Source organism: Limanda limanda, chromosome 12 (genome assembly GCF_963576545.1).
Source record: "Limanda limanda chromosome 12, fLimLim1.1, whole genome shotgun sequence".
Lineage (NCBI taxonomy): Eukaryota > Metazoa > Chordata > Actinopteri > Pleuronectiformes > Pleuronectidae > Limanda > Limanda limanda.
In genome coordinates this window covers 11,163,558-11,182,240 of record NC_083647.1, presented here as the reverse complement: position 1 = coordinate 11,182,240, position 18,683 = coordinate 11,163,558, and the positions used below count along the sequence as shown (strand labels likewise).

General features: G+C 42.9%; 2 protein-coding genes across 2 annotated transcripts in view; one reads left to right on the top strand and one right to left on the bottom strand.

Annotated features, from left to right (window-relative positions):
* plcb2 (phospholipase C, beta 2) overlaps positions 1-14,598 on the bottom strand; it is a 19,775-nt gene extending 5,177 nt beyond the window's left edge. The window contains exons 1-27 of the mRNA XM_061082988.1: positions 14,515-14,598; positions 14,175-14,252; positions 12,802-12,870; positions 11,659-11,799; positions 11,115-11,194; positions 10,915-10,968; positions 10,729-10,804; positions 10,456-10,556; positions 9,538-9,698; positions 9,287-9,433; positions 8,762-8,919; positions 7,621-7,703; positions 7,388-7,472; positions 6,814-7,027; positions 6,633-6,715; positions 6,439-6,535; positions 6,229-6,313; positions 5,932-6,056; positions 5,526-5,677; positions 4,853-5,017; positions 4,211-4,310; positions 3,923-4,027; positions 3,631-3,695; positions 3,445-3,535; positions 2,230-2,652; positions 1,187-1,370; positions 528-669 (exon numbers count right to left, since the gene is read on the bottom strand). Coding sequence (XP_060938971.1) covers positions 528-669; positions 1,187-1,370; positions 2,230-2,652; positions 3,445-3,535; positions 3,631-3,695; positions 3,923-4,027; positions 4,211-4,310; positions 4,853-5,017; positions 5,526-5,677; positions 5,932-6,056; positions 6,229-6,313; positions 6,439-6,535; positions 6,633-6,715; positions 6,814-7,027; positions 7,388-7,472; positions 7,621-7,703; positions 8,762-8,919; positions 9,287-9,433; positions 9,538-9,698; positions 10,456-10,556; positions 10,729-10,804; positions 10,915-10,968; positions 11,115-11,194; positions 11,659-11,799; positions 12,802-12,870; positions 14,175-14,252; positions 14,515-14,598 — 3,348 coding nt within the window. The remainder of the gene's footprint in view (positions 1-527; positions 670-1,186; positions 1,371-2,229; positions 2,653-3,444; positions 3,536-3,630; positions 3,696-3,922; positions 4,028-4,210; positions 4,311-4,852; positions 5,018-5,525; positions 5,678-5,931; positions 6,057-6,228; positions 6,314-6,438; positions 6,536-6,632; positions 6,716-6,813; positions 7,028-7,387; positions 7,473-7,620; positions 7,704-8,761; positions 8,920-9,286; positions 9,434-9,537; positions 9,699-10,455; positions 10,557-10,728; positions 10,805-10,914; positions 10,969-11,114; positions 11,195-11,658; positions 11,800-12,801; positions 12,871-14,174; positions 14,253-14,514) is intronic.
* A 2,569-nt stretch (positions 14,599-17,167) lies between these two features.
* Positions 17,168-17,803, top strand: LOC133015721 (uncharacterized). Its single transcript, XM_061082986.1, has one exon. It carries the CDS (start codon positions 17,168-17,170, stop codon positions 17,801-17,803), a length of 636 nt encoding a protein of 211 aa, XP_060938969.1.
* The last annotated feature ends 880 nt before the right edge of the window (positions 17,804-18,683 follow it).

The following is an 18,683-nucleotide window of genomic DNA, read 5'->3' as shown; positions in this document are numbered from 1 at the left end:
TGTTTAATACTATAAATAACTGACGGTAAATGGGTATTCAATTATAGATTTTGTTTTAGTTTATATTGGAGGAGCAGAACAAACTGTTGACATCACATTTTAAAGTTGTTGTACGATGTACGTAATGCTTGATTTCCTGTTAGCTCTGTTTTAATCTCTGACAGAAACTTGCTAAAATTACAGAAAATATCTCTGAGGAAATGTATCTGACGTTTACTTTGACTTTTTAGTTTGGCCCATGTCCCAACCACTAACATGGAGGAGGCGGGGCTTATGACTGCAAACAGCAACCATGAGGCGATTGAGAAATGGGCTTCACTGTTTCGGGAGCTGTCATGTCATCCATCTTCATAAACAGAATTTGGTTTGTCCACCTTCATTTATATGAAATGATTTGTTTGATTGTTAAATATGAACTTACTTTACTTTATACATTTTGTTACTTTTATCAAGCAATGTAATTTGCAGATTTTAAACAGAATGCAATCTCTGAGTGGAGCTTCAATCTAAATCTTTATTTGACGAACCTCTGTAGCAAACTGCTCTTTCTTCTTCTTGAGCTGATCGGCCTGCTCCCTCCACAGAGCCTGCAGCTCCGCCTGCATTTTCTCCTTCTGCTCCTGCACCCGCTCCGTCTGCACACTGGGGTCAGGGGTGCTCCCTCCTTCCCTGGAGGACACATCACAGCAGGGCACAGAGTAGGGCATAGAGTTCATCGAGTAACTGCTACCGACCCTCCAAGTACAGAGATAAGGCTACAACCATGTAGTTACTGGAAATCCTCCACAGAAATACTCATGTCTTGAATAATACATGTTTTACCCTGAAAGCTTGGCGTGGAGGACTAACATCCATATTCATTTAGCTGTTCTCTTCACCCTCTAATACTCGGCTTCAGCAAGAAAAACACATTAGCTGAGGAATATTCTCCGTGCCTCTAACTATAATCTCATTAATAACACTGACCAAAACAACAACAACTTCATTAGTGGGTCAGTATTAATATGCTGCAGAATTCACCGCTACTTTACGGTAAGCAGAACAGGGTTTGGTGAATGGCTACAGGGGAAACAGTTGGACAGAGGGGCCTCAGTCGACACCAAGCCTGTTTGGCATAGATTTTTCATCCATCCATATTTAAACTCTCAAAATGTCAACAAATAGGGAAAAGAAAATCTTCTCTCACTCTTTTTTCTTCAGCGAGGCCTTCTTCTTTATAGCCTTGAAGGCGTCGCAGTATTTCTGAATCTGATCCTCGGCTTTTTTCTGATATTTCTTCTCCAATTCTTTCATCTCTCTCTCCTGACGCTTGATGACCCTCAGATAATTCTTGTGCTGTGTCAGTTCTTCAATAGTCACAGTCGAGGGATCTGCAGGATGAGCACACAGAAGAGGTGCTGTGAGGACACTCACAGAGGTTATGCATTCATGGTGAAACTCTCAAACAAAAATTTGAAATTGAAACTGCTCTGCTTTTTATTTCTCAGGACATAACCATATTGTGGGTTTAGAGAAAACGGATGACTGTAGTAGATGAAGGTGCATCAATCCCAAATAACCTGGAATATTTATAAAGTTGATTTGACTGTACTTCAGCAGAGAGCAAACAGTAGGGTAAAGGAGCAAATGCCTCTGCTTTCAGGATCCTGTCTCTGTATTTTCACTTACGAAGTTTCTGATCAGAGCTGCGGGACAATGCTGACAAAAATCACATGATTTTTCAACTTGCGGGAAAATCTCTTTAAAGAGGGTGTTGTAAACTCAATAGAAACCAATACAGAGATACAGTGACGGCCCCTTTTGGAACGGCTCTGGTTCCTGGAGTGAATTTCTCATTTATTTTCTTCATTGAATTCTCAGAAAATCATTATGAAAAGACTTTTGATTGGAAACAAAAACATATATTAGAAAATGGAAAAAAGGCAAAAGTACAAGTCTGTGTACATAGGTTTTGAAGGAGTGAAAGAACTGCACATCCCATAAACCATCGCACATGATCCTTTTCTGATGACCTCCAGCCCAAAACACTGTACAAATGAGTACTGCAGTTTTGAAGAAGGAAAATTAAAATACAAAATAATATAATATTAGCATAGATTGGATTTTAGAGTTATCACATAGTTATCACATCATGCAAGAGTTCAAAACTTTCATTCATTCAAAACCCTTTTGTTAGATTTGAAGCCTTTAAAGCCTTTTTTCCAGTACGTTTCAATTTGACAGCATTACCTTCGCTGCTTGTCGGCAGCTGAGGGGATTCGTCTGATCCTGAGGACTCAGGTGATGCACTCTCTGGACAGGGCACGACCACAGCAGCAGTTTTTCCTGGAGCCTCCTCTGGGGCAGCTTTCTCATCCGGAGCAGACTCAGAGTTTGTGCCAGACTCATTCACTGGTTCCTCTTTGGTATCAGGAGCTGCCTCTGGCTCCGGAGCCACTTCTCTCTCAGGGACGGCTTCAGGAAGAGTTTCCGATACTGGTGCTGAATCTTCAGCAGCAGTAATAGGAGTTTGAGGAGGCTCTACTGCAGGCTGTGAAGCATCTGTTGTGTTCTCTTCTTTAACTATAGCTTGGTCTGGACTTGTCTCTGCAGGAGACTGGGATGATTGGTCATTGGTGTCAGCAGAAGGTGCAGGCTCAGACACAGCCTTTTCTATGGGTGGATGCAAAAAGTTTAACCATCAATTAAATCTTCCAGACCTGGCACTCACACCTATTACAAGAGTCATATTAAAGCAACACTTGGAACATTTTTGCCTTAAAATAGCAGCTTTAAATTTGTTTTATGTTAGACTGATTAAGAATAGGAAGAATTCCCACTCCTCACCCTAACACCTGTTCTTGTTCTATGTAATGGTTACGATCTCTTTTTAGAAGTGTGTAACTGACTTAAATTGTCACATCAGACCCAGGAAGTTAAAGACTAATGCTGAACTGTTGATCAGTTAAAAATAATTAGAAGTTATGAATTAACCCTTGATAAATGATTAAGGAAACTTTTAAAATATGAATAATTCTAAAGGGTGTTTGCTGTATCTGTGGGACTTCATGCAGCGCAGAATAAATCACCACATGTGGCTGTACTACTTTATTACTGGTGCAACCGCTCACTGAACAAGCTCATTATTAGAATGATATTCCAGCCAAGGCCCAACAGTCTCGTTATAAAACCACATTTAAATCCTCTAAATCGTTTTTGGGGAAATTGCACTAAATAAAACAAAGATTTTCATCAATATTAATGGATTATTCTTTGAGGAATCAATGAGGGGGGCTGGGGGTGGGGGGAATCCTGGATCTGCCCCCAAACTGGAGCAGCATCAAAATTGAATCTGTTCTTCCCAAGATCATGTCTCACCCTTCCACTAAGTTTCAAGGTAAACAGTTGTGTAGTTCTCGCTGCTAACAAACAAACATGACCTCCTTTGGGAGTTTATAAAATTACCTGTGACAGCGGATTCACTTTCCTTTGCTTGGTCTGTGGCGGCTTTGACCACAAGAGGTAACTCATATGGAGAGATGAAGTTAGCGGACGACTGTGTTGGCACAAATAGAACAGGAACATCAGCATCATCATCACGTATCACTGAGTGATGGTTAGGTTAGATTTGCTGTAGCAGCTTTTCATTACCTCCTTCTGGATCTTGCTGGTCTTGTCTGTGCCCTTTGTTGGGTTAAATAAGGCGTCGGTGAAATCTGAGGGAAAATAATATACACCGGTGTGTAAATAGTAGAAAGTAATTTGTTATTTAACATTCACCAAATTGAAAAAGCAATATGCTTCTATATGAGCTATATGAGTCCCACACGTCCAATCTAGATCTAATCAGAGTCTTGTCCCTGACCGTCACGCCGGCAGCGGGAATTCAATTACAGCAGAGGGTTTTGTTTTTTTCCATTGCAAAAAGTGAAAAGCCAAGAACCTGCAAAGGCAGCAGGGATGTAGTCCTTGACCTCAATGTACACAAAGAGAGCCGGGAGAGTGAGCGGCATGTTGCTCTCACTGTGCAGGCAGATGTGATGGAAGCCTGCAGGTCACAAAACAAACCTCTGTGAATTAAAGACAAGGCTGCAGCTCTGCTCAGATCCAGTGGCTGAAACAAGTCAACAAACGCTCTCTTTAGGCCTTACATTACTCAGTAAAGTTTTAGATTATGCAGATTAGATCAAGCATGAAATGGTAAGATGCTATTTTTCTGACTTTCACTGACCTGATAGGATGGAATCAACTGGGATGATCCTGTGTCCTAAGAATTTGCCGTTCTCCTCATGGACGACAATTCTCAGAGAAGCCATTTCTGGGAGCAGAATCTGTCCATGATGACAAAAACAAACACAACAGGTTATAATGGTCACGCTCTCGTAAACACAGTCATCCTCACATGAATCTGTGCATGTTTACCCCTGCCAAGGAAGTTATGTTTTCAGCCCTTTTTTTGTGTGTGTCGGTGTACAGTATAATGTAAAAACTATTTAAATGAATTACACTGAAATTTGTGGCAAGGATGTGATATGGGTCAGGAAAGAACTCATTCAATTTTGGTGCAGATCTGCATCGGGGTTGTATCCAGGAAATATTTCTTTACTGTCTTTAACATCGTGAAATAGGGCTTTTATTTCAATTTTTTTTAATATAATGTCCCTGTTTTTCCCCATAATTAATGGTTCTTTATCTCATTGTTTGTCTGTATGGGATACATTGATGGTCTGTCCAGGGTGTGCCTCTTGCCCAATGTCCCCCTGTGACCCTCAAGGGATAAGCGGTATAGACGATGGGTGGATGGATATGAGTGTGTACATCTTGGTAAGCGCTCTACACAATCTTCTCTTCTAGTTTATCACGTTTCCTGCACCTTCTCAAAAACAAAAGGCTCCTCATTCCACACCGGGTTGATGGCGTTGGGCGTGGTGCACCACTTGGTGCGATGCTTCTTTTTGGGGTCCCCTGGCAGCCCGATCACCTCCACCTCCACCCCCGTCTTTACGCTCTTGTCAGACAGAAACTGTCCCGAATAGATCTGGTGAAGAGGAACGAGGTTGTAATGACACACACACATATATGAAACAGGTTAAGTACGGATGGGTCCTGTTGTGTGGATCCATGTTCAGGACACTGTGGATATAAATAGAGCTCAGGTTTTTCACTCATGCCGAGTCTGCTGAATACCAGGAACTCTGTATCAGTCGCAGCAGGACACTCATATTGTTATTACTGCATTCACAGTACAGAGAAAACCAGCGGCTGCACATAGACACACACACACATAGACTTCCCAAGGCTATCGAGGGCAATTTATAGCTCAATTTAGAAGAGCATAAAAAACAGCTCTAAGCTCTACATATATTGTATTGTTAGTTAATTCGTTTCTCTACAATGTGCTGTAGTAATAATCGTAATAATGCAGGGTTTTCAAAGCCATTATTTGAATTCTTTTTTTTTCTATTCAGATTGCACAGATCCTTTCAGGCCAAACACACTGTGAGGATGCTCAAATTGATGCAATTGAACCAAGGCTGTGAACCTGCCTTTATGGTGAGTGTGCTCGCCACCACCGTGTCAATCCTGTCACAGAAGGGGTCAAACTTCTTGTCACTGCGTCGCAGAACGTCGTGCTTCAGCAGGTAGCCCGTCCGGCCGTTGAACTCAAACAGAGCCATGTTCAGCTGCATGGGGAAGTCTGGAAATAAAGACAGAGACAGCAGCAACAGTCATGCCCTCTCTCTGCAGCACAGGGAGGAGCAGAGCAGAGAGCACAGAACAGGCCTGTGCAGCTCAGAGAGGTGCAACACTGACCTGCTGTGGTGAAAAACTGAAACTCAGCTCTTAAAGAATAGAAGCTCATGATATTTTAAACATGTCACACTCAAACAAGAAGCCTAAATGGTGACATCCTTTAATTTATGGTAGTTGCACTGAGGACTGGCTTTCTACCCATCGTCTGGTAGTTGAGCGCCACCATCTGGCAGCCCACGTTCCAGAAAGGCTGGGGGCTGTAGTTAGATGAGTCCATTCTTGTTCCTTTGGGGTAAATCCTGCTCATCTGCCTCTTATTGTATCTGAGAAAGATGATTTAAGAAGCACAATTCTACATCTACTTGCAACAGCTTGAAGCTAAAAATGTTTTGGTGTCAGGGCGATTAAAAATCAAACTCAGCCATGTTCAACACAGATTTCAATTTTTGAATTTTTGTTTTGCTGCATTCATTTTTCAGCGGCCTTAAAGGATACTCGACGAATTCGATGCCAGTCTTGGAAATCATTGTCTCCCCTCTGGTCTCCACAAGAGACGAGATGACATAACTCCTGTTTTTCTCTGGGAGGGAAGAAAACAGCAGGGAAAATGACATAATTCGCACCAACTCTGATTTGTTGACCTATGATTGCTTTAAGTATATGTTGTATAAAAGAAAAAGTATTTTTGTCTGGGTTTGCTTTTACTTCTGGCGCTGTCAAAAGAGACAAATTTGTTGGGCTGGATGTAGTTGACCAGGGATGACATGGCCTCGTAGGATGTGACTTCTTGCCCAGCTGTGCCCTGTGGGGGATTGACAGGAAGTTAACTGAACCGTTTCTTCGCCCGACGCCGGATGATGTAACTCAGTAAAAGTGTCATCGCCGCTGTCGTCCTCCACCTCGTCTGATGTCTTCATTTTCTCCTCATCCTGTTCATCCATCTCCTCCTGCTCCTCGTTGTCCTCCACAGCTGCGTCCCCTTCTGTTTCAACATGTAAGCATAACAAATAAATAAATGCTTATAATATACAATAAGGGTCTATTTTAGGAGTGTAATCAGATTTGGCTCGGTGCAGCCACCTTTCTCTCCTGGGTTCTCCTGAGTGCTGGGAGCGGGATCCTCGGAAGTGTTGCTTTCGACCTGGGCGGCTGCGGCTGTGGTCGTGGTCTGTTCTGAGGCTGCTGTGGTGGTTTTCTTAGTCTGGACTGGTTTCTCATGGCTGCCTTTCTTGTTCTTGATGAGGATTTTGCCCATGAGCTCAGAAGGACTGGGGATCTGCTGACCTGGCTTCAGCTGGATTTCACACACACAAAGGAGTCGAGAAAGCTTAGAAAACGGACGAATCAGGGTGTGATGAGTGGACGTGATGTGGCATGAGGTGCACAGTGTACCGACAGCTAAGAGGAGGGGTATGGCAGCCTATTAGGGTCATGTCTAGCAGAGATAAGAAAGAGGACAAACATGAAACGCGGACTTTCACATTCGTTTCCTTCATGCTAATGCGGTTAGTCTGCAGCGCTCAGCTGAATCGCACAGTCTAACATGATATTGCCTTATCAGATTTATCAGACAAAGTGTTCTGTTTAACATATCACACAGAGTACTAACTTATTATTGCTTTGACAGTGCACTGTGTTGCAGCAGTGTACTCACAGGGTATTTGTCCAGCGGCTCTGTCAGCAGGGCATCACCAAATATGGTTTTGCAGTAGTTGGCCATCTTCTCCTGCTGTTTCACCCTGTAATAAAACACAGCCACACCTCTTACTATTGGAAAAGGTTCAGCTACATCTTTCAGTATTTCCCATCAATACTCCATTTGGGGTAATGGCTTCAGAGCATCATTACATTGTGTTAATGGCATGAGTTCTTGGGGAAAGCTCTTACGAGTCGACGTGATTCTCAAACGACAGGATGATGGGGTACTGCGAAGTCTTGAAGGCGCTCTCAGCAATGGCCTCAATCACATCCTGTTACACACATGAACAATGTGTTTTGTTTATGCATTTGACTAGTTGGTGACTGAAAAGATGCAACTAGCAGGACAGCACAAGCAAGCAGAAAAACATGGGCATAGATTAGATTAAAATCATTCAAATCACAGACGAGCATGACAGACGGAGCCCATCACAGCCGTTCTCTCAAAACATGATGAGAGAAGTGCTGGTGAACTGCAGAACTACTGAGGTCAGCTCCGAACCAATCCCATCCATCGTCTGACATCAAGCTGAACTGAGGTGTTGTGTCAGGGCCCCTGAGACTGCGGATCTGCGGCTGCCCTTAAATGGAAGTGTTCAGTGCAGGAGGATGACGGAGCGCATGGTGGGGGGGTGGGGGCTGCACCCCGCACAGCATGTTGTGTGTTTTTGTATAACTGTGTCACTTTTTCTTCCTTTGCCCTTTTAGTGTGCACACAGACATGAATCAAAGGTTGTCAGAGAATTTATAGGCTTATGACTATTGAAATGTGGATTAAGGGTTTGGCCCCATGTCTCTCCTTTCATTGACTGCCAGCAACATCTAGGATTGATTCTACAGTTCTGGGTTTTAAAAGCTGAGCACAATCTGGCCCCCAGTTATGTTACGGAGCCGTCTATGCTCCAAAACATAATCTAAGAAACTTTATAGTAAATCAAGGCTCTGGATTTCCTTGGCTGACCTGTTTTTTAATCATCACTTAAAACATAGTTCAATAGGAAACCTTTTTTAAAGCCTGTAACTTGTTTAATGGATGTTGTTTGTTTTTAATATTTTCTTTTATGTTATTGGTCTGCATCGGCTGATTCAAATGTATTATGTAAAGCACTTTGTAATGTTGTTGAGAAAAGTGCTGAACAACACAAATTAGAGGTTGGTCATTTCCTGGAAAAGGCCCTTGATTATATTCACTCAACCCGCGAGAAGCATGAAGCAGGGAGGGGTCTTCATTTTCTGGATTGTTTTCTATAATATATTTACGCAAAAACTACTGTAAAAAATGTTCTTGTACAACTTGCTTCTTATCTGAGTAATGTTTTCGTTAACATGCCTTGAAGAGGATCTCAGTCGTCATGGTGAAGCCGTGGGTGATGATTGGCTCTTCATCCGGAGGTTTGCCCTTCCAGCAGTCGAGCTCCAGACAGCGGCAGCCGGACAGCAGACACTGTCGGTACATCTCCGGGGAGGACACACCAGAGAACTGACCGGCTGCAGGGCAACAGACAGAGAGAGAGTCTCCAAACATGTATCCAAACATTATGCATGTCAGCCTAGAAATATACAGATTGATTAGGGGCACCTCATAGGAATTAAGGTACAAGGATTTAAAGGGATACTCCACACTTAACTGTGTTTTTTAACCAGAAAACTAACTTATATGTATATTGTCATACTTAATATCTCATTTGATAACAAACTACCAAATTTTTAAAAAATGCTTACGTTTCAAAAGGGTAAGTGTGCTACAGGAGTCATCATTGCTAGACAAACGAGAAAACGTACCTTTCCCAAGCTAATTGGTACGTTGTACGTGAAGTTACATTTTCAGAGCTATAATAACACAGCTGCATGTGACCTGTCAGGTATGTGTTGTGGGACGACTTGATGAAGTAGTGAGGTATGGGTTGAGTCATGTCCTGACACTTAGCCAGCCTGTCCTGCATGACAACCGATGTCTCCGGCCCCATCAGAAAAAACAGAAAACCATCTGGTGAAATCAGACCTTCAGGTGGAAAGAAAAAGAAGCAGGTAAACCAAACATGCAATCACAAAGCTGCATGAATTACCAGCCGTCCATGTAACAAACCTATCATCCACTAATCTCACCTCGGTTAGTGTTACTCAAACAGGGCTCGTATTTGTCGATCAAAGCCTTGACCTGGTCCGGGCGCAGGCGTGGGAAGAGCTCCTCATTGAGCCGAGAGTCTCTGTGTTTCTCGTTGAGGAACTTGCTGAAATTCTCCTTCGTCATGGTGGGTTTTGTAGAGCTGGGGGGGGGGATATGACATCAGAACTTTTGCTCATGTTGACTGTCAGTTAGCTAATGCTTGAGTAGGAGAATCAGATTGGCCAAGCATGAGGCCGTCCACAATGTCCTTAGCAGCAGACGTCTCTGACTTTGTGCTTCCAAATCAGAAAATGTAAAGAAGCATGTTTATGTCTTCAGAGCCATTCGATAAAATAAATAACCTCCCCCTTTTGGAATAGTGTATTTAGATGTCAGATAACAGGTGATGTTGATGATGATGATGATGATGATGATGAGTGTGTGTGTGTCTGTGTATGTCTGTGTGTGTGGAAACGTTTTTTTTAAGGAAATAAATTGTTACAAGAACTAGAAGGATACTCAGTACAGTGCATACGTCCACCAAGGTCCAACAGTCTTATGAAACTATTAAAATTCACTAGATTCAGATTTTAATTTGGATCTGCAACAAATCTCACTTGCTCAACAAATATGGGTCAACTTAACCTGTCCGATTTTTTTTAAATTAAGATCTATGAATTATTCTTTGAGAAATCAACAAAGATTTTGAAAATCTCTTTCTCTTTCTGAAAGTGAAAAAAAAATTCCAGGATCCGGGCCTGTACTAAATACCAATTATAAATACCATACTAAAAGACTTCCTTGTAGGAGGTGATATTTCAGATTCAGTGGATGTGAATCTGGGAAATATTCAGGATATACAGTGATATGTGTGATTACCCTGAAGATAATTGTCTAAATAAAAGAGGTAGACTCACTAAGAATTGAAGATCTCGTAAATCTCCGGCCGAGGGCAGAGATACGTCATGAAGGCCTTGAAGGCAACTTCAGTGAACACATCAGGCTTCATGGTGTCATGCTGAAATGTGAACAGGTGATACCCACATCATACAACTGTGACAGAAAGGATCGAAAATTATTTACTTTTGGGATAAACTCACAAACCTTTGGTCCCATCTGGAAATAATCATGCAGCTAGAGTGTTAAAATACAATAAGATATTTGCCAGGAAGCAGAATGTAGCTTCTAACCTTTCCTTTGGGGAGATGTGCTGATGCTAAGGCACTTTCCACCCTCTTCTTATCCGCAGGGAACATCTTGTAAATACTGAGAAACACACACACGGCGAAACATTGAGCAGGTATCATGGGAATTCACTGTATAAACGCACGACTGTGTGACATCCTACATCCTCACATGGCTGCACTCTAACCTACTTCTTCACTGGGATCTTGCCGTCCTTGTTGGTCTGAAGAGTAATGCGGATGTATCTAGGATTGAAAACACAGACGGGTCACTGTTTCTGTGCGATAATTCTAAACTGTGTTAAACACGATCAAATTACATGGAGTGAAATGTTATTGTGTTCCCTCAGCAGCTCCAATCTGAAGTGACGGGCCTCATGATGTGCACTCACATTTTCTCCATGAAGACCTGTCTGCAGGCGTTGTTTCTCGCAGGGTTGTAGGCAATTGCAAGAATGTCATTAGCCCAGTTCTGATTGTGCATTCCATCAGAAAAATAAACAGCAAAATTACACTTGAGTCCCGACATTAATTGTGTCTGATATGCCGAATAATAATTAGAAAGGCTCTTAAATTACACACAAATTCACCACTAGAGGGCATTAACATAATGGTACCTCAGGAAATGAGAGTAGTGCATGTTGCGTTTGTACAAAACACAACTGTGATTTCATTACAGCCGATTAAATCCGGATATTGGAGTCATAAAGTCTAATAAAGACTAAAGGGAAGAGAGAGAGGACGCAGGTGTGGATGGTTTGTGTGTGTTAGGGGGGGGGGGCATGCAAAGGCTCATTGTTTACTGGCAAATGGCCTGGGGCTGTGGCTTCAACAATCAGAGAGGATCAGTGACAGAATGAGGGATGATTGAGAACAGCAAAAGAAAGAACACGGTGCCAGTAACACACAGACTCAGTGAATATGGAGCTTTATTACCTGTGTCACCTTCTCCTTCGAAGCGAAGAAGTTATAATAGTTCAGATTCACCGTGTCAGGACCTGAGACGATGGTCAGAGTTTTGGCAAGATGGTTGCTGTCCGGAAAGTCCAGGTTGAACACGTTCCGAACCTTAGGGTGCTGTTAAAAGTCAACAGTGGTTAGTATTATCATTAGTATTATTATTATTAGTAGTAGTAGTACTAGAAGTAGAAGTAGTAGTATTAATAGTAGCAGTTCTAGTGGGAGTAGTATATTTTTTATGTTTTGTGTATTTTTGTGTTCCTTTGAATCAAAGAGAATTATTGGCAATTTAGATAAGTGGCTTGCAGCAAAATGAAATTTAGATACACTTTTCAATGAGCTGTTTTATATTTTTTCTATAATCAATTATTTCATTAATGGTTTACTTAAAAATCCTGTCTAAAACACTATCTACACTAACCTAAGCAAAACCGTATCCCCTTAATATTTTACCCCTGAACTCTGCTCTCCTGTTTATGATATTTTGTGATTGCTTTGATTTTAAAATGCCCTCTATTCTGTTCTTTTTTATTCTGTTCTGTTCTGTTCTGTTCTATTCAAAGTGCAGAGATGACGTCATGACTGGAACCAAAATCTCCCCAGGAGCCCTGAGAGTAGAACATGTTTCCAGCTCCCCCCCCCCCCCCTCACTGGGATGATGTCGTGCTCTTTGAACTTTGCTCTCTGCGGAGGCCGCTGAGGACTTTCAACTTTCGACTGACAAAACCAAAACACAAACAAGCTCGCTCACAGAAATCTCAGATCATGACTCAGAGTGTGTGGTGTGTGTGTGTGTGTGTGTGTGTGTGTGTGTGTGTGTGTGTGTGTGTGTGTGTGTGTGTGTGTGTGTGTGTGTGTGTGTGTGTGTGTGTGTGCGTGTGCGTGTGTCTGTGTGTTTCTGTGTTTGTGTCTGTGTGTGTTTCTGCAGTGGGGGAGTAGCCTGGGGTCATGTGTCCATTGCCATGTTTTTTGCAATGCAAATATGCCTCTCATAATAATGGGCAAACTAAAAGGCCTGGCACCGTATTTGCATGCCAGCAGAGATTCTTACACAACCAACATATGGGCTGGATATAATTGTCAAATCAGAGTGCACACACATCATTCTACTGTACTCACTTTGGGAAGTTTTGCATATTTTCCTGTCCGGGTATCTCTGATGGCAGCGACATCCAGGAACGTTGTTTCCTAGAAACAAGAAGCAGAGAATCATCTCTAATACAACATGAAGGTGCTCGTCCAGATTTGGATTGAGATATGAGTCATCCTCTGGCCAAGTGCAGAAACTATGGGATTTACTTTGCTTGTGTGAAGAATATTCGACTAGAACGTCCTGACCCAGCAGCTGTGGTGTTATACACATTTAAAGTCAACAACAGGGTTTTTACTGCCAAAATAAGTTAGAATACCGCAACAATCAAAACACATAAAATAACATTTAGAGTATGTGGCACAAATGCAGTACATTGCTGTTATTTTACAGTTAAATACCTTCTTTGTCAAGGATGCTTATAATTTAATAATAAATAAATGTAAAAACACAAAAGAATATCACATGTTAAGTGGAAATATATATATTATGATCCATCCCTCCATTATCTATACCCCAAAATATTTTGAGGGTCGTAAGGAGAACTGTAGCCAATCTCTGCTGGCATTGTGCGAGAGGCAGGCTTCACCTTGAATAGTGGCCAGTCAATCGTAATGACAACATACTGAGACAAACAACCATTCACGATTTAGAGTCCTCAATCAACCTCATGCAAATCTGCAAGTCTTTGGACTCAGGGAGGAAGTTGGAGTAGCTGAAGAAAATCCATGCAAACATAGTGAGACCATGCAAACGACAAAGAAATAACTCCCCAGATGAAAGCACAATTTTCCTCAGAGGCCTGTAAAAATCTGTACAAGGTGCAACCTCCTCTGTCCATAACCTTCAACTAGAGTTAGGAAAAGGTACAAAAATACATTTTAACAGGGGCAAAAACAACGAAACTTCAGGGAGAGTCACACCTGAGGGATCCCTCTCCCATGACACACAGAAGTGAAATACATATCATCACATGTAGCAAAACAACAATATTGAAAATGAGAAAAGACAGTGTCAAACATAAATGGAGAGGTGTATCAATAAGAGAGAAAGAGAGCGGTAAAGACAAACAGTTCTCTCTCCAACGAGTGCATCACGGTTCCGCAGCACAGAGCAGCAGGATGGTGAGCCCACAACACAAACCAATCAATAACCTCCACAAGCTGCTGGGACCAGAAGGTGCAGCACAGCTCCCGGCTATCTCCCAACTCTGACACATCAAATTACACACACCGTGGGTGTGAGTCGCTGAAACATGACCACCTCTGTTTGATGTATGTTTTAATCTGTCCGTTAGGGCTCGTCTGACGCACAGACCAAAAAACTGTTTTATTTCAATATCAACCACTGTGCGAGGGCATTTTTTCTTTATTTATTTTTCCAGGATCTGCATATTGATTACCTTGCTTTGGTTGATCCAGTAGACGTAAAAACCTTTAGGATCCATCTTCATGGTGACAGGGACGGTCTTTGTGGAGTCCTTGATGGAGACGAGGGAATTGGACATTTATTGAGTTTAAACGTCTGAAAAAGATCTGCTTGATGGTGATATGCTAATGTTAAATAGGATCTTCTCTGGATATTTTCCAGAACAGTTAAACAAGGAAACATCTGTGACTAAAGTTCAATCAGACAACGGTTACAATATTGGTATTAAACAAAACTTCTGCGAGTTTACAGATTAGATTCATACAGTTATTAATTGTGATATTCTCCAGCTCTAGTTTATTGTATCCACTCACCTCTGACCACTTGGTAAACCTCTCTCCTTTGACCAGGTAATCTTTGACCTCTGGAGGATCCAGAAAAAACCTTTTCTTGTTCATCTTGTCCCCCCGGTGTAGCTCTTTCTTCCAGGTAATTGTTATTACTGAAAAATATTCACCGTGTAGATGTCCACCATGGTGACATCAAGCGCCTGACTCTTTGGAGGTTTTAAGTGCATGAGACTCTGACTGTACCCAGGACACACCAGAGAAATATGCCTTGCAAATTTTGCTGAACAAACAAATAAGCAACTTGACTCGAGGTGGGTGTGACGCCTGCAGAGTCAGGGCTATGGATTGGGATGATGAGAGAATGAGAGAAAAAAATGCTGATATTAAATGGCTAATTCACCCAGTTTACGAAAATAAAATATTCTTTACCTCATCCCACATGTAGCCACGTAACAGCTTTGACTTAATGTGGAGATGACAGTTATATTTGTTTTTGGTGCCTACAGACATTTTTCTGTAAGCACCAAATTTTTTAAAGCAGCTTTTTTTCCCAATAAATCCAGACATCACCACAAACATAATTGGAACTAATTCCTGACGTCACAAGAAGTTCTGACACTGTAAACTGGGTTAGGACCACAATAATATAATTTTAAATATTACATTGTAAATATAAAATATTATTGGTGGACTAATAATTCTGTTCACATCCACTGTGTTGGACTAGAAGCAAACATTTCAGACTCAAACTGGCAAATACTAGAGACGACTAGATGTAAGTGAGAAGAGGTTTTTTCTTGTAGTTGGGGTGAACTTACCCATTAATAAGTGATTTTTATAAATCACTAGCTGGTGTGTTCATTCACCCCATTTGTTTCCTTGTTTAGTGTAAATAAATGATACATACACATTATAATTTACAATTACAGCAAATCTCCTGGAATTAGAGGAGTCATCAGCTTAATGTTTTTATCAAATAATGCCACAGCCATCTGTCTGTGGTCATAACACAGTGTTATTTATTACTGTGGTCAGGATCCCGACTGGCCCTTTCAACACAGCACTCCCAGTCATTTGGATAACATTCAAACAAATACTCAGACCATGTCCTATCGAATGCAAACCTTCAGCCGGGCAGGGACCAGAGGACAGACATCTGGTGAACAACCACAGGCTACATTCATTTAACACACTCGTGTTTATAATATTAATACACTGTCATTTAGAGATAAAATACAAACAAATCACGCCATATCACTGTCTTCCTCCCATCTCCCCCAATGTGTTTGTGCAGTGTGTTTGTTTCCTCTGGAACATGGAGACATGTGCAGTAAGATGGGCAGGTAGGCAGGTAAGTAGGTGGGTAGGCAGAAATTATGTATAGGTTTGACATAATGCACTAGAGTAGCCTATTGAAAGGATACAAACCGTGGTAAATAAATGATAAATACCCATTATCAATAAGCAATGATTTTGCAAACCACTTAATAATCCTCTTTTAGATATGGAGGATTACTAAGTGTTAGAATTTTGGCATCAGAATATCTTTCAATCTTCGTGGGGACACCACAACATTTTATCGAGGATTTTGGAAAGTGGAAACATTAACAGTGTTTACTTATAATTAATGATTAATACATATATGCAATATGTACTGAATGTAATTATGCGTGTGTAACCAGTACAATAGCATCTTTATGAAGGACAAATGCAAATTTATGCATAAACAAATATATGTTTTACTTATAGCTGTGAGTTGTGTTCATCACTGGTCACATGTACTTCTGCTTCACCTGTTTCATATCCCCACCTTCCCACAGCACATGCGCAGTGAGAAACCCAGGCGCTGTCCATTGTGCTGAAATGACGCACGGTGCCAACAGGTAACCAGAGGTCCGGAATGATCCAGAACCAAAACATGTAACTGTCATGCGCACTGTCAATCTGTTTATCCATAAATCCCGATCAACGTCATAAATGTATGTTTTTTGAATGGCCTATGGCACATAGTGTGTTTACAGCTTTCCATACTGACAGGTTAACACTTTCCAGCTTCACCTCATCCCAGCTAAAGCATCCTGCTGCTCTACATGTGTGTGTGTGTGTGTGTGTGTGTGTGTGTGTGTGTGTGTGTGTGTGTGTGTGTGTGTGTGTGTGTCTGTGTGCGTGTGTGTTAGTGTGTGGCTGCTGCACACACAGCTGCTGCTTCTTTAAGAACCACCGCCCGCCCCCTCTCCAGTATTTTTAGCTGAGCCAGCCACTTCGTTCCCTGGATGAGACGGACAGCTGTGCACCGCTGGCTGTGGCGCTCACTTAATCGTTTTCAATAAACGACATCAATGTCCACACACTGCGGATCCGCCGTGGGCCTGTAGCAGCCACCTGGGGGGGAGGGAGACTATCGTCCCGCCGCTGCTGGATGCTGAGACGCGCACTCAGCCCCGTGCATGTGCCTGATGTCCATTATGAAACGCGATGGTGCACTGTCGAGTGTGAGGCGCAGCGCTTTTTTTGACATCCAGTGAATCACTCGAAATCCATCGGTCTGTACTCAGCGCTCCCGCGGTGCGAGGTGCACCAGCATCCCTCAGCCTCCCATCTTCTCCTGGACTGTGGATAACAAGAAGCCTTCAAGACGGAGGGGGCGGTGGAGCATCGAGGGAAGAACCGGGGCAACATGAGAGAGCGGGACTTCATGCCCAATGTGGAGAGGGGCAAACCTGCCACCTACACGGGGGACAAGAAGGCTAAGATGGCTGCTAAGACGAACAAGAAGTGGGTGAGACTAGCCACCGTGTTTGCCTATGTGTTGTCCGTGTCCTTAGCAGCCATCATCCTGGCTATTTACTACAGCCTCATCTGGAAACCCACCAGTGGGTCCTCCTCCGCGGGCAGGCCGGGGGTGCCGGAGGGGGTCACCCCCAGCGCCAACATCTCCACGAACTTGTCCACGACGGTCCCCATGTCGGAGTGGAACTCCACGCAGACCGGGCTGTCTCTGAACCACACCACCCGGCAGGGCACCACCTCGGCCGGGTTCCAGTGGGACGACATGGCCGAGAGCGTGGCCGTGTCGCCCGGGGCAGAGATGGCGCACTCGCAGCGGCAGGAGGCGGGAGGACTCTACGCAGCATCCACGGAGAGGTCGGTCGCTTCTGGCAAACAGACGCAAAGCAAGCCCCAGCCCCGGGAGGCAGAGGGCGATGGGGAGAGAGAGGAGGAGGAGGAGGAGAGGGTGGCGCGCACTGGGGGTGATGGAGCGACTGACCCGGAGCAGGCCACCGTCCCCCGGACGAGCATGAGAGGAGAGTGATCCGGCCCTGGTGCCCACCGTCGCCATCATCACCCCTCGCGCGCACACTGACCCATGGAGGAGTGCTCTTCAGACTCAGTGCCGCAGGTCGGATAACACGCAGGTCTTCTTTCATTTTTGCAGGTCCTCTTGCGGATGCTGAACTGCTCACGTGGACTCATCTCTTGCTCTAATTCCTGAGAAAAGAGGAGACATCCCTTCTTCTGTAAACACTGCCCCCCCTTCAATACTAACTATGCGTTTTTTTTCTTTTTGGGCCATTTGTATGCCTTAAAAATCAGTGTGAGTCTCCAGCTTCTGAGGCCACTAACCTGCCTGTACGTGTGGACAAGACTGCTCTAGATATTTTTGTTAAAATGAATGGGACCAAGGCTCCAGAGGTTGTTTCTATTTTTTTTGTAGGACATGAACATGCAAACATGCAGCTCTTAACATCACTGCCATTCATGGGCTGGTTTAAAAATCACTAATAGCAATTTTACATCTATAGGCTGTACTCTTGCCCTTTTTTTTTCATGGATCGAACCTGGATTCGGAGTAGAAGAAAAAACTGCATTGTTGAGTTATGCTCAGGTATGTGCATACAACCATGTAAATGTACTGTGGATTTGGTTGTGTACATATAAAGGACAGACGTAGATCTTTTTTGGGGCCTTGATGAGCTTTTAGTTGAATTAGATACATTTTTATTAAAGATACATGTATGATAGATATAACTATATCACAAGGTACAAATAAACATCCTTAGAAAACGACTCACTTCTATGGTTTTGTATTACCCGGTATATGTTAATGGAATCTGATCTAAGCAGAGCCAGAATGGAGGGTGATGTTGAAATTGGTGCAAACCCCACATTTGATACGAAGGAATAGATTCAGC